General features: G+C 36.5%; 1 protein-coding gene across 6 annotated transcripts in view; it reads left to right on the top strand.

The window, feature by feature from the left end:
• TEC (tec protein tyrosine kinase) overlaps window positions 1–16,027 on the top strand; it is a 137,246-nt gene that overhangs the window by 118,656 nt on the left and 2,563 nt on the right. For all 6 annotated transcript variants that reach the window (XM_058547011.1, XM_058547015.1, XM_058547014.1 and 3 more), the window contains 5 exons: window positions 568–701; window positions 3,907–3,981; window positions 4,731–4,902; window positions 5,024–5,240; window positions 13,748–13,812. In XM_058547011.1, coding sequence (XP_058402994.1) covers window positions 568–701; window positions 3,907–3,981; window positions 4,731–4,902; window positions 5,024–5,240; window positions 13,748–13,812 — 663 coding nt within the window. The remainder of the gene's footprint in view (window positions 1–567; window positions 702–3,906; window positions 3,982–4,730; window positions 4,903–5,023; window positions 5,241–13,747; window positions 13,813–16,027) is intronic.

The following is a 16,027-nucleotide window of genomic DNA, read 5'->3' as shown; positions in this document are numbered from 1 at the left end:
AATGGGAGGGGTGGGGTGAAGGGAGGAGAGAGAAGCCTGAGAGATAAAAGTGGAGGTCAGGTTATATCAACATCAAGCAGTCTGTGCTGTATTTTAAGAGCTGTGGGAGTTCTCTTGAAAGGATTTTTAGCAAGAGATGATTTGAGAAGATCTGTGTTCTAGAAAGATATCTAACATAGAATTTGTATATTTTTTTATAGGTCTAGTTTAGTCACTTTTAGAGTTGTAAGTCCTCTAGACATTTTCAAGTTTACTCCAACTGCAGGGACACAGAGCAGTAGGCAGCTAATAGCTATTTTAAGACTTAACTGTTGGTAAATGGAGTTGGTAAATGTTCTCTTTTATGATCTCATGCAAGGGACCACGTTTGTTATCAGCGGCTGCTTTAAAAACTCCATCTGTTAATGTGAACAGCGAAGCTAAGAAGAACGTGGGGAAAAGTAAAATTTATGCAGATAATAGAAGGGGCCCTATGTAGGGACTCTGTGGTTACGTGGTAGAAAATATCTTAAGAGTAAAGTTACATTATTTCAACTTGGTTCTAACACATTTTGATTTTTGTTATAGGGAAGGCACATCGGGTTTCAGGCATTACCATATAAAGGAAACAACAACATCCCCAAAGAAGTATTATCTGGCAGAAAAACATGCATTTGGTTCAATTCCTGAGATTATTGAATATCATAAGCACAATGCAGCAGGTAAGTGAGATGTTAAAACCTATTTCTTTTTTTTCTTTTTTCTTTTTTTTGTGAGGAAGATCAGCCCTGAGCTAACGTCCGTGCTAATCCTCCTCTTTTTGCTGAGGAAGACCGGCTCTGAGCTAACATCTATTGCCAATCCTCCTCCTTTTTTTTCCCCGAAGCCCCAGTAGAGAGTTGTATGTCATAATTGCACATCCTTCTAGTTGCTGTATGTGGGACGCGGCCTCAGCATGGCTGGAGAAGTGGTGCATTGGTGTGCGCCCAGGATCCGAACCTGGGCCGCCAGTAGCTGAGTGCGCGCACTTAACCACTAAGCCACGGGGCCGGCCCGTTAAAACCTATTTCAAATATAAGGTAGTGATTAAAGTGATCAGACATTGTGATGAATTCTTCCTTGAGCAGTTTTATTTTTTACTTAATTATAGAATGTGATTGATTTAAAAGTATTAAGTATCAAGTTTCATAAAAAACGCTATCTTGACCTTAGGACTTGAGTTATTCTTATCATATGTGGTAAATGTTCACATTTCTATGATTTGTATCTTTGGTCCTGACAAAGACTCTTTGCTTGACCAAACTTTAGTCAGGCTCCTGAACTATCTCCTAGGCCCATCTGTGCACTTTCTTGTAAACTCCACTTTAGCAAGAACCCTGCTATCAGTTTAACCAGAACCCCCAACCCTTGATATCAGATACCTGATCACTCTCAATATCTGATCAAGTTCCTTATCCTCCACCATCCCCTAGGTGATGTCTGGCCACCCTGAATTATCTTCAGCAAGAATCCTATGAGATTGGTTTAGCTAGAACCCCCCCACCTCCCCCCATTACCCCTAATGTTTCTCTTAGTAATTTTCCGTCCACTGACCCCCACCCTGCTCCTTGGCTATAAATTTCCACTTGCCCACACTGTATTCGGAGTTGAGCCCAATCTCTCTCCCCTACTCTAAAATCCTATCACAATGGTCCCTATGCCTGTCACAATGGACCTAAATAAAGTCTGCCATACCATCTTTAAAAGTGTCATTGAATATTTTTTTTTCCTTAACAATACTAAATTAAAATCAAAGATATGTCTGTGTCGGAGTTGTCACAGAAGGTGTCAGATGAGACCAGGGTTTAGGCCTATAGACTTCCAAAGACTAGAGTAATTGTGTCCCAGACAAGTTTTTCCATCTTCCTACGTCTCTGCTACACTTACCACCAGAGTGGGAACAAACCAAACACCAAAAACAAAAACAGAAACCACATTTATGCCCATCGAGGCTCTACAGGATGAGATAGAAAGATTTCTAGCCTTTGACTTAAAGATGTAACTGAGCAGGAGATAGCCAAGTGCCTAACTCAATTAATGAAAATTAATTTTTGAAATTTTATCAAAGGCACCTTTTGCAAAGTCTGTTGTTATTTGTGACTGTTCACTTTTCTCAGATAATGATAAGAACAGTTATTGAGATATAGTGTTTATACCATCAAGTTCACCCATTTAAAGTGTACAATTCAGTGGTTATTGGTATATTTAGAGAGTTGTGCCAACTGTCACCATAATCTAAGAACATTTTCATCATCCCAAAAAGAAATCTTGTACCCATTAGCAGTCACCCGACACACACCCCCTTCGCCAGCCCAGCCCCAGGCAACCACTAATCTACTTTCTGTCTCTATGGATTTGCCTGTTCTTGGACATTTCATATAAATGGAATCATACAATATGTGGTCTGTTGTGACTAGCTTCTTTGACTTAGCATACTGTTTTTGATATCCATCCATGTTGTAGCATGTATGAGTACTCCATTCCTTTTTGTTGATGAATAATAATCCATTGTGTGGATTTTGGTTATCCTTTTTGTTATTATTCATCAGTTTATGGACATTTGGGTTGTTTCCACATTTTGGCTATTATGAATAATGCTGCTATGAATATTTGTGTACGAGTTTTTGCGTAGAAACATGTTTCATTTCTCCTGGTTACTTATCTAGGAATGGATTTGCTGGGTCATATGGTAACTCTGTGTTTAACATTAGAGGAACTAATTTCATATCAATTGATCTCCCAAAGAACTTTTTCTTGTCTCTTATTCTATTTTCTTTTTCAGTATTCACATTCCCCTGTTCTTTCTTTTTTTTTTTTAAAGATTTTATTTTATTTATGTATTTTCCCCCCAAAGCCCCAGTAGATAGTTGTATGTCATAGCTGCACATCCTTCTAGTTGCTGTATGTGGGATGCGGCCTCAGCATGGCCGGAGAAGCAGTGCGTCGGTGCGCGCCCGGGATCCGAACCCCTGGCCGACAGCAGCGGAGCGCACACACTCAACCGCTAAGCCACGGGGCCGGCCCACCCTGTGTTCTTTCTTTTGTTTTCTTGTGTAAATTTTATTCTTCACCATTATCTCAATTCATTCATTTAACAAACATATGTTAAGTGCCTATTGCATGCCAGGAACTGTGCCAGGTTCCAGGGATACTGTGGTGGACTACATAGTCGTTGATCCTGTCTCTCCCAGACCTTACCATTTGGTGGGGGAGACAGAGAAGTATAACAATATTAAGCTACTATGAGATAGATGTACAGAGTGCTATGGGTGTTTATAGGAGAGTTACCTGCCATTTCTTCTTATTTAGTACTGTAAGCAACTTAAAGGATTTAACGTATCTCACTGATTTCCAGTAGTTGGTATTCCCAGTTGTTGATATTTTAGAGCCCGATTTTTATGCTAAGATTACTAATACTGAGTTATGGCAGGTGAATCACTTTAATTTTTAGTAGACTACTGTATTTCCCTTTCATAGTTCAGATCTCATATTGGAAAAGAACATGAAATAATAATTGATAGTAACCGTTAGAAACCTTTTAACATCTTTTAAAATGTTTGAGAAGAGAATATGCCAGCATGATGCCTGATAAACACTGTAGTATCTAAAAGAAAATGTTGAATGAATAAAACCATATATATATTTTTTAATTGTTTATGTTCCATAAAAATATGAAATTGTCAACTCAGAAAGTGGGACCATCTTCTTTCTTCCTGCCTTCCTCTCTTTTTATTTTCTGCCAGCATATAGCACAGTGCTGTATGTACACACAGGATGAGCACTAAGTGAATAAATAAATGAATTTTATGAGTGAGTTTCTAGTGTAGCACTTTCCCCTGCAGAATGATTAAGAATGAATTCGACTGCAATACTTTCTCTGATTTCTAGGTCTTGTCACAAGGCTGCGGTACCCAGTTAGCGCAAAGGAGAAGAGTGCACCAACCACTGCAGGATTCAGCTACGGTAACTCATTTTGTGGTTGCATTGGCTGATTTTCCTTGAAAAGAATCCATTATCACAAGACCGATTTAGATGTGTAGAATTCCACATAGTGGAATTGTTTTTATAAGTTTATAATATGGTTTTTTAGATGATTGTACTTACAGCTGTAGTAACCTAGGTTTTTCATCATTATTCATAATTCAGCAGAAAACTTGCTGTCAGTGAAAAATAAGCATTACTATGTTACATCTAAAATAAATCAAAGCCTTTCCTGGTTCTCACCGGCTTTGTTGGTTACTCACAGGAAAATACGGGTGGAGGTGATAGAGAAGGCATCCAACTTGATTGTCTTTGTTGCTTCCGGCAAAAAAGCCTTTTAAACAGCAGGTTAAATTCTTTCCAACTTGATGGAATTAAAAAAAAAAAACACACAAAACCCTGAGGGGGAAGAGTGGTAAAGGAGGAATTTTTTAAAAAATACCTTTAACTTTCAAGCTATTTTATTATTAACCTATTATGCAGCGTCTTCTTGCCTTCTTCAGTTCACTTGGCTTGTATTGTGACAGCTTAGAAGGAGTGCCTCCTCCCCAGAGGATGGAAAGCCATGTTTTGCAGGTTAGATGCTGGATGCAAGTCTGCTCTGTGTTTTACTGGAAATTGTATTATCCTGTAACTTGGAGATTGACCTTGCTTATAGTTTCTTTGTTTCCCACTGATTCATGCTGTGTTCTCCTTATTAAATTTTATCACTTTCCCCCTCTGTGTCACAGAAAAATGGGAGATTAACCCTTCAGAGCTGACCTTTATGAGGGAGTTGGGTAGTGGACTGTTTGGAGTGGTGAGGCTTGGCAAGTGGCGAGCTCAGTACAAAGTAGCAATCAAAGCTATTAGAGAAGGTGCCATGTGTGAGGAGGACTTCATAGAAGAAGCTAAAGTGATGATGTAAGTTACTGTGTTCTTTCTGGTTCCCCTTTTTGTATTGAAAAGTGGCCCCTCACCAGCTAATACCCCTTGTGGTTTCTTTTCCTTTAGTAACTATGTATATGCTTGACTTCCCTCCCAGGAAACTGACACACCCGAAGTTAGTACAGCTGTATGGTGTATGCACCCAGCAGAAACCAATTTACATTGTTACTGAGTTCATGGAAAGGGGCTGTCTTCTGAATTTCCTCCGACAGAGACAAGGTCATTTTAGTAGAGACGTGCTGCTGAGCATGTGTCAAGATGTGTGTGAAGGAATGGAATACCTGGAGAGAAACAGCTTTATCCACAGAGATCTGGTAATGATAAACCACCTGTATTCCCATTCATTGGCCCAGTTCCTTTGTAACACTGGGCCAGCAATTGAGCAATGATATACTCATATGGAATTTTTGTTCTCTACAATATTTTAGCATTATTTTTAAACTTGGTAAGTTTAACTTGCCCCATAATTTTAACAGAAAGATCTTTATTAAATCTAATAGATAGAATACATAATTGCATAGGCACCTGCATAAATAATACATAATTACATAGGTGATATTTTCAAGTGAGTTACCATGCGTTAATTATTTGATCTCCAAATAATCCCATGAGATGGCTAGTCATAGTAGATTTTCTGACTGTCATTATTTTATAGGTAAGAAAATTAGCTTCAGAGAAGTAAAATGACTTGCATATGGTGATATATGGGGAAGTTAGGGGTTGACTCATCCTTTGATTAAATCCTAAGTTCTTTTCCACCCCATACACTGTAAGCAGAAACTATAACAGAAATCCTTTGGTTCATTTTCTTTATCTCTCAAATCACTGGGAAAAGATGGAGGCCCATGTTAACTCCTGAAAGTACTAGAAAAAGTAATCTTCTGTCATTGGTTCTAAATTATTGTGATGGAGACACTTCTTTTTTTTTTTTGCTGAGGAAGATTTGTCCTGAGCTAACATCTGTTGCCAATCTTTCTCTTTTTGCTTGAGGAAGATTTACCTTGAGCTAACATTTGTGCCAATCTTTCTCTATTTTGTATGTGGGTCGCCACCACAACATGGCCACCAACAAGTGGTGTAGGTCTGCACCTGGGAACTGAACCTGGGCCACTGAAGCAGAGTGTGCCAAACTTACCACTAGGCCATGGGACTGGCTGCCTATAGACACTTCTTAATTTTTCCTCTCTCTTACTCTCTTTTTCTCCCTCTCTCCTCCATTCTTCTTTTCTTTCTCTTTTTCTTCTCTGCCTATTCTTCCCAAATGTGTCTATTTTCAGCATGTTGTAGGACTGCCCTGTTAAACCTTGAAGATGTTTCTTTTACCAAAAAAATGTGATTCTCGCCTGGGACTCTTTTCCATATTTTCATTTTAACTGTCTTGTCATAAAGCATGGATGCATTTCTTCTAGAATAGCAGCAAAGGATTTTTAAAAATTTAACAATCACTTTAAAGAGGCATTCCACTAATAGGTATTTAACACTTATTTAATATAGATATATATTTTATATGTATATAAATATAAACTTATTTAATCATATCACACCCCTAAGACGAAGGTACTATTATTATTCTCATTTTACAGATGATGAAACTGAGGTGCAAATAGGTTAAAATAATTTACCAGTGGTTAAGTAAATTGTGGAGTCAGGATTTGAACCCAGGGAGTTTGGCTCTAGGGTTCTATAACTACTGTGCTATGTTGTCTCTAGATTTAGGGCATAATAAAGAGTTGAGGATTTAGAAATGGAAGACTTGATTTCCTAGATATGTTTTAGGATAGTTACTTAATCTCTCTTAGACTCTATTTCCATATCTGTAAATTGTGGGTTATTGTTTTGCTCACAAGACTTTTTTCCCCCAGCTTTATTGAAGTGTAATTGACAAATAAAATTGTATATATTTAAAGTGTACAACATGATGACTTGATGTATGTATACATTGTGAAATGATTACCACAATCAAGTTAATTAACATATCCATCACCTCACATGGTTACCTTTTTTGTGTGTGTGGTAAGAACACTTACAATCCACCCTTTTAGCAAATTTCAAGTATAGGATACAGTATTATTAACTGTAGTCGTCATGCTATACATTAGATCCTCAAAACTTATAACTGAAAGTTTGTATCCTTTGACCAACATCTCCTTATTTCCCCCACCTCCCAGCCCCTGGCAACCACCATTCTACTCTCTGTTTCTATGAGTTCCACTTTTTTTCCCCTTACATTCCATAGATAGGTGATACTATACAGTATTTGTTGGTCTCTGTCTGGCTTATTTCACTTAGGATAATGTCCTCCAGGTTTATCCATGTTGTCACAAATGACAGGATTTCCTTCTTTTTTATGGCTGAATAATATTCCATTGTATATATACCACATTGTCTTTATTCATTCATCCATTTATAGACGCTGAGGTTGTTTCTATATCTTAACTATTGTGAATAATGCTGCTATGAATATGAGAGTGAAGATATCTCTTCAAGATACTGGTTTCATTTCCTTCAGATATATACTCAGAAGTGGGATTGCTGGATCATATGGTAGTTCTACTTTTAATTTTTTGAGGAACCTCCATACTGTTTTCCATAGTGGCTACACACTGATATATGTTCCCACAAACAATGTACAAGAGTTCTCCTTTCTCCACCTTTTTTTCCTTGCTGACATTTATCTCGTGTTTTTGATAATAGCCATCCTAAGTGTGAGGTGATATCTCATTGTGGTTTTCATTTGCATTTCCCTGATTATTAGTGATGTTGAACACTTTTTTTATGTACCTATTGGAGATTTGTATGTTTTTTGAAAACTGTGTATTCAGGTCCTTTGCCCATTTTTCAATTGGATTATTTGCTTTTTTGCTGTTGAGTTGTATGAGTTCCTTATATGTTTTGGTTATTAACCCTTTATCAAATATATAGTTTACAAATATTTTTTTCCATTCTATAATTTGCCTTTTCATTTTGTTGATTGTTTCCTTTGCTGTGTCAAAGCTTTTAGTTTGGTGTAGCCCCAGTTATTTATTTTTGCTTTTGTTACCTGTGCTTGAGTGTCATCCAAAAAAATCATTGCCAAAACCATGTCAAATAACTTTTTCTTTATGTTTTCTTCTAGGATTTTTATGCTTTCAGGTCTTACATTTAAGTCTTTAATCCATTTGAAGTTAATTTTTCTGTGGACAGTTTCATTCTTCTGCATGGTGGATATCTGATTTTCCCATCATCATTTACTGAAGAGACAATCCTTTCCCCATTGTGTGTGCTTGGCACCTTATCAAAGATTAGTTGACCATATATGCATGAGTTTATTTCTGGGCTCTCTATTCTGTTCCATTGGTCTGTATATGTTTTTTTGTGCTAGTACCATACTGTTTTGATTACTAGAGCTTTTGTAATCTAGTTTGAAATCAGGCAGTGTGATGCCTCCAGTTTATTCTTCTTTCTCAAGATTCTTTCGGCTATTAAGGATCTTTTGTAGTTCCATGAATTTTAGAATTGTTTTTTCTATTTCTGTGAAAAACTGGCAATGGAATTTTGATAGAGATTGCGTTGAATCTGTGGATTGCTTTGGGTAGTATGGATATTTTAACAATATTAATTCTTCTAGCCCATGAACACAGAATATCTTTCCATTTATTTGTATCTTCTTTAGTTTCTTTCACCAGTGTCTTGTAGTTTTCAGTATACAGATCTTTCTCCTCTTTGGTTACATTTATTCCTAGATATGTTATTTTTTTGATACTATTGTGAATGCGCTTGCTTTCATAATTTCTTTCAGATATTTCGTTGTTAGAATAGAAACACAGCTGATTTTTGTGTGTTGATTTTGTATTCTGCAACTTTTCTGAATTCGTTTATTACTTCTAACAATTTTTTGGTGGAGTCTTTAGAATTTCCTATATATTGTCAATTTATATATTCTATATATTGTCTCTGCAAACAGAGACAATCTCACTTTTCCTTTCCAATTTGGATGCCTTTTTATTCCTTTTTCTTAACTAATTGCTCTGGCTAGGACTTCCAGTACGATGTTGAATAGAAGTGATGAGAGTGGGCATCCGTGTCTTGTTCCTGATCTTAGAGGAAAAGCTTTTAGCTTTTCCACATTGAGTATGATGTTGGCTATGGGTTTGTCATATATGATCTTAATATGTTGAGGTACAGAGGTATACCTCTTCTATACCTAGCTTTTGGAGAGTTTTTAATCATGAAAGGATGTTGAATTTTATCAGATGCTTTCTCTGTATCTATTGAGATGATCATATGATTTTTATCCTTCATTCTGTTAATGTGGTGCATCACATTGATTGATTTGCATATGTTTAACCATCCTTGCATCCCAGCGATAAATCGCACTGGGTCATGGTGTATGATCCTTTTAATGTGCTATTAAATTCTATTTGCTAATATTTTGTTTAACATTTTTGCATCTATGTTCATCAGGGATATTGGCCTATAATTTTCTTTTCTTGTAGTGTCCTTGTCTGGCTTTGGTGTCAGGGTAGTTTTGACCTAATAAAATGAGATTGGATGTGTTTCCTCCTTTAATTTTTTGAAAGAGTTTGAGAAATTTGGTTTGGTGTTAATTCTTCTTTAAACATTTGGTAGAATTCACCAGTGAAGCCATCTGGTCTTGGGCTTTTTTTTCACAAGATTGTTTTAAAGATCACATTATATGATTGGGGCAAAGGACTTTGTAAGATAGAAGACATGGTATATATAACATTAGTTATTGTGAGGCTGGCCTGGTGGCATAGTGGTTAAGTTTGCACACTCTGCTTTGGCGGCCTGGGGTTTGTAGGTTTGATTCCTGAGCGCGGACCAACACACCACTCGTCAAGCCATGTGTGGCGGCATCCCACATACAAAATGTAGGAAGATGGGTACAGATTTTAGCTCAGGGCTACTCTTCCTCAGTAAAAAGAGGAGGATTGGCAACAGCTGTTAGCTCAGAGCCAATCTTCCTCTCACACACACAAAACCACCCCCAGAACATTAGTTATTATTATCATTATGCTCAGTGATAATAAAGAACATCTCTTTGTCATATGGAAACTTGTGAACTAAGCACCTTCCTCATTTTTGTATTTATAAAACTGATGAAAATTGTGTCTACATGAGTATGGCAGACTACACCTGTTCACACAGACCATATATCGGTGAAAGCAGTTTTGATATGTTTGTGCCTATGATGTTGACATTATATGGTAGGTTTGTGTCACCCCTTAAGGGAAGATGCTGATGCTCCTGTGTCCTGGGTGAAGAATCCTGGTGACCATCAAGTGAAGGCATTATAGGGTATCTTCAAAGAAAGCTAGAGGCAATCCAGGAAATGGGCATTAACTGTCACTTTGGAAGAGAGTCTTAAAATGCGTTCAGTAGGAAATAACCTCATATAAGTGGAATTGCCACATACAGAGAATATAAGTCTGAAGTGTTAGGAAGAAAAATACATCTTAGTCCATGGGTTATGGCATTAAAAAGATTGTTATCATGTCTTTCTTCTGAGAAATACTATGTCTTTTTACCAAACTATTTTCTTGAACCTTGTAACATTAAGGAATGGGCAAGAGAATATAAATTAAATAATCCAGAATTGTATTTGATCAATTTAGTATATCATGTTATAATATATGGGAAACATCATAAATGACAAAGCAAACTATGTTACATAGCTGTTCTTTTGACTGGGATCAGGATGAACAACCACTGAGCAAAGCCACTGGGTAATAGATTGTTCACTCATCACTTTGATGGTTGTGTATTATTAAGCTCACCTAGCAAGAACCTGGATTAAGGACTTCAAGAGATGTTGTCACTATCAATAAGAAAATCAGATAGTTTAATAAGAATAGAAATGGTAGGGGAAAAAGCCGGTTGACCCTTCTATAAGTCCTCATTTAGGTGTGACAGTTGGTAAAGATTATGTAATAATACCTATTACACATATGACTTTTTTTTTCCAAGCTCTTATTTACTTTATTTTTTATTTACGTTTTTTTAGGTTTTGCATGATTTATTTTTTTTATTGCAGTAACATTGGTTTATAATATATAAATTTCAGGTGTACATCATTATGTTTCAATTTCTGTGTAGATTACATCATGTTCACCACCCAAAGAATGATTACAATCCATCAACATACACATGTGCCTAATCATTCCTTTTGCCCTCTTCCTTCCCCCCTTCCTTTTGGTAACCACCAATCTAATCTCTGTCTCTATGTGATTGTTTGTTGTTGTTTTTATCTTCTATTTATGAGTGAGATCATACAGTATTTGACTTTCTCCCTCTGACTTATTTTGCTTAGCATAATACCCTCAAGGTCCATCCATGTTGTCACAAATGGCCATATTTCTCCTTTTTTATGGCTGAGTAGTATTCCATTGTGTATATATATCACATCTTCTTTATCCATTCATCCCTTGATGGGCACCTAGGTTGCTATCAAGTCTTGGCTATTTTGAATAATGCTGCAATGAACATAGGGGTGCATGTATCTTTATGCATTTGTGTTTTCATGTTCTTTGGATAAATACCCAGCAGTGGAATAGCTGGATCGTATGGTAGTTCTATTCTTAATTTTTTGAGGAATCTCTATACTGTTTTCCACAGTGGCTGCACCAGTTTGCACTCCCACCAGCAGTATATGAGAGTTCCTTTTACTCCACATCTAAATTGTTGTTTCCTGCCTGTTAATTAAAGCCATTCTCATGGGCGTGAGTTGATATCTCATTGTAGTTTTGATTTGCATTTCCCTGATAGTTAGTGATGTTAAACATCTTTTCATGTGCCTGTTGGCCATCTGTATATCTTCTTTGGAGAAATGTCTGTTTAGGTCTTTTGCCCATTTTTTAATTGGGTTGTTAGTTTTTTTGTTGTTGAGATGTATAAGTTCTTTATATATTTTGGATATTAACTCCTTATGAGATATATGGTTTGCAAATATCTTCTCCCAATTGTTAGGTTATCTTTTCATTTTGTTGATGGTTTCATTTGCTGTGCAGAAGCTTTTTAGTTTAATGTAGTCCCATTTGTTTATTTTTTCTTTCGTTTCCCTTGCCTGGTCAGACATGGTACTTGAAAATATGCTGCTAAGACTGATGTCGAAGAGTGTACTGCCTATGTTTTCTTCTAGAAGTTTCATGGTTTCAGATCTTAATTCAAATCTTTAATCCATTTTGAGTTAATTTTTGTGTATGGTGTAAGATAATGGTCTACTTTCATTCTTTTGCATGTGGCTATCCAGTTTTCCCAACCATTTATTGAAGAGACTTTGCTTTCTCCATGGTATGTTCTTGGTTCCTTTGTCAAAAATTAGTCTTCCATAGACGTGTGGATTTATTTCTGGGCTCTTGATTGTGTTTCATTGATCTGTGTATCTGTTTTTATGCTAGTACCATGCTGTTTTGGTTACTATAGCTTTGTAGTATATTTTGAAACCAGGGAGTGTGATACCTCCAGCTTTGTTCTTTTTTCTCAGGATTCCTTTGGATTTTGGGGGTCTTTTGTTGTTCCATATAAATTTAGGATTCTTTGTTCTATTTCTATGAAAAATGTTGTTAGAACTTTGGCAGATATTGCATTGAATCTGTAGATTGCTTTAGGAAGTATGGACATTTTAACTTATGTTAATTCTTCCAATCCAAGAGCACGGAATATCTTTCCATTTCTTTGTGTCTTTTTCAATTTCTTTCAACAATGTTTTATAGTTTTCAGTGTACAGATCTTTCACCTCTTTGGTTAAGTTTATTCCTAAGGATTTTATTCTTTTTGTTGCAATCGTAAATGGGATTGTATTCTTAATTTCTCTTTCTGCTACTTCATTGTTAGTATATAGAAACGCAACTGATTTTTGTATGTTGATTTTGTATCCTGCAACTTTACCATGTTCATTTACTATTTCTAAAAGTTTTTTGGTGGATTCTCTAGGGTTTTCTATATATAAAATCATGTCATCTGCAAATAGTGACAGTTTCACGTCTTCCTTTCCAATTTGGATGATTTTTATTTCTTTTTCTTGCCTGATTGCTCTGGGTAGGACTTCCAATACTATGTTAAATAGGAGTGGTGGAAGTGGGCATCCTTGTCTGGTTCCTGTTCTTAGAGGGATAGCTTTCAGTTTTTCTCCATTGAGAATGATATTAGCTATGGGTTTGTCATATATGGCCTTTATTATGGTGAGGTAGTTTCCTTCTATACCCATTTTATTGAGAGTTTTTTCCATAAATGGATGCTGTATCTTGTCAAATGCTTTCTCTGCATCTATTGAGATGATCATGTGATTTTATTCTTCATTTTGTTAATGTGGTGTATCATGTTGATTGATTTGTGGATGTTGAACCATCCATGCATCCCTGGAATAAATCCCACTTGATGGTGGTGTATGATCTTTTTAATGTATTGTTGTATTCGATTTGCTAGTATTTTGTTGAGGATTTTTGCATCGATGTTCATCAGTGATATTGACCTGTAATTTTCCTTTTTTTTGTTTTGTCTTTGTCTGGTTTGGGTATTAGGGTAATGTTGGCTTTGTAGAATGAGTTAGGAAGCTTTCCCTCCTCTTCAATTTTTTCGAAGAGTTTGAGAAGGATAGGATTCTACCAAACATTCAAAGAAGGCACATATGACTTCTGACCTGTCTTTCTATCCATTCTTTCAAATATATGTTGAAGACATTTCCATAGGGGTAAAAAAATTTTATAGAGACACCTCTGCAAATGTTGACTGGGTTGCACTAAATTTAATATAAACAGAACTTATATTTTCTTATTTTTATTGTGGAACTTTGTAACTAATATACCATTGTAATGCTTTCCAGGCTGCCAGAAATTGTCTAGTAAACGAGGCAGGAGTTGTGAAGGTATCTGATTTTGGAATGGCCAGGTAAGGCTGAGTATATGTGAACATTTTCTATCAATTTTGGATTAAATTAATATAAGACTGTGAGCTTTCCCTTGAAAGTACAGAAAACCTGACTTTTTCTTTGCAGTTTGTGTCAGCTTCTCCCTCTGAAGCCTATTTAAAAAGAGCTGTTTAGAAACATCTTTTGTTCTGTTAGCAAAGATTCATAGTACCCATCATTTTTATAGGGGAACTAATTGATTTTTCTGATTCTTAGTGTTTTTGATAAAAGATCATAAAGTAAATTAGATTATCTATATTTTGAAAGATTTATTTGCTGAATTTGTCTTTTTACTGTTAGCTTTGGCTTTTTCTCAGGTAAACTGTTGAGAAATTATGATTGCTTAATGCTTCATTATGTAGCTTTATGTGATATTCATATTTGTTTGTGGAATTAATAAGCATGGGAATAATCTGCACTGATGAAGCAGAAAGGAAATCTTGTTAGCTGTTCTGAGATAAATAAATTTATTAGAATAACCAAGTCTACATTGTGTTAATTATTGTTAATAATTCTCTCCACTAGGTGGTGGTATAGCTTGTTAAATACACTACTTTCTTTTCTCCCTGGTGTGGATTAGATTTCTCGAATCTTTTGTTTTCACAGAACTGTGTTTGGGGGTAAAGTTCTTAGAATACCCAAATCTGTAGAGTTTTTATTCTCTTAATTTTTGTAGTTTTAATAGAGTGTTAGAAAAGACCTTTAAAAAGTATTTAGTTTGTTCTTTTCCTCTTTCCGTCTATTTATTCATTCATCCAGACATTTATCCTTAAAGTGTTATTGGACATAGCCTCGTTCATTCACTTACGTGTTGTCTGTGGGTATATTCACACTACAAAGGCAGAGTTGAGTAGTTGTGACAGAGACAGTCTGGCCTCCAAAATCTAAAATATTCATTATCTGGCCCTTTACCAAAATGTGTGCCCACCCCTGTGATAGAGATAACTTCGGGTTGGTTGCTGGGGGGGAGTTGAGTGATGGTACGGGGCAGGGGTGATGGCAGCTGCTTTAGAGCTCTTGCTCTGAAAGGACTCTCTGAGACCAGAATGTTTGACTAGAGACCAAAAAAGGCAGGAAGTAGCCAATTAGGTGAAAATCGGAGGATAAAATATTCCAGGTAGAAGGAAAAACACATATAAAAGCTTGAAATCTGGGACAAGCTTGGTCTGCTCAAGGAATTGAATGAGGGCCAAGTGTTAGAGTTACAGAGTGTTAGAAAAGACCTTTAAAAAGTATTTAGTTTGTTCTTTTCCTCCTTCTGTCTGTTTATTCATTCATCCAGATATTCATTCTTAAAGTGTTATTGGGACATAGCCTCACTCATTCACTGATGTGTTGTCTGTGGCACTGTCACCCATGGCCAGTGCGAGGAGCAGTTATAAAGGCAGATGAGGACCAGATCAGACAGGCCAAGTTTAGCTCCTAAGGAAACTCAGGCCCAGGAAGGTGTTACTGTCAGAAATGGGACCAGAACTGCTGACTGTCAGGACGTTAACTACCCAGTGCTTCTTATTTGCTTTATATGAAGATGTTCTGTGTCTGACAGGCAGTCCTCCAATTGCACATGTTTGGCTTTCAGAAAAATCTGTGCTTTTGCATCAAACCCTCTAAAACACTCATTATTCACTAAATTCAGACTCCCCTGACTGATAAACAACTTGATCCAGCCCATAGTGGCATTGTTACCATCTTTGTCTACACAGCAAAGGAAATTTGTGCAATTATTTGAATATTTTCTCATGGAGCTTTTAGAAATTAACTTCATTTGTTCATATAATACATAAACACATTCCTCTTGTAAATACATACTAAACACATTACAGGAAGGGCTGAAGTCCCCATATTTACCACCCCAGTTGAAGATCCTCCCCAGAGGTAGCCAGTGTTACCAGTTTGTGTGTGTCTCTCCAGAAGGACCTAAGTAGGCTTCCATAGAAAAATTATATAATATTGTTTTGAGTGTGTGTGTGTGTGTGTGTGTGTGTGTGTGTGTGTGTGGCGGGGCGATGTCATGGTTTATAAATTTATACTCCACCATTTACGTGTGTCATTTTGCAGTTTGCTCTTTTCATTTGCTGCAGTTTAAAATTGTGCTCTGTGGAATTGTGGGGGCTAAAAGCATATGTGTCTCCAAACGCTTTGCACCACTTCCTTTAGAGCAGCTCTGCTTTAGATGTTTTACTTGTGGTGCCTTTG

This window comes from Diceros bicornis, chromosome 8 (assembly GCF_020826845.1).
Source record: "Diceros bicornis minor isolate mBicDic1 chromosome 8, mDicBic1.mat.cur, whole genome shotgun sequence".
NCBI lineage: Eukaryota > Metazoa > Chordata > Mammalia > Perissodactyla > Rhinocerotidae > Diceros > Diceros bicornis.
This window is presented reverse-complemented; position numbering and strand designations above follow the sequence as displayed.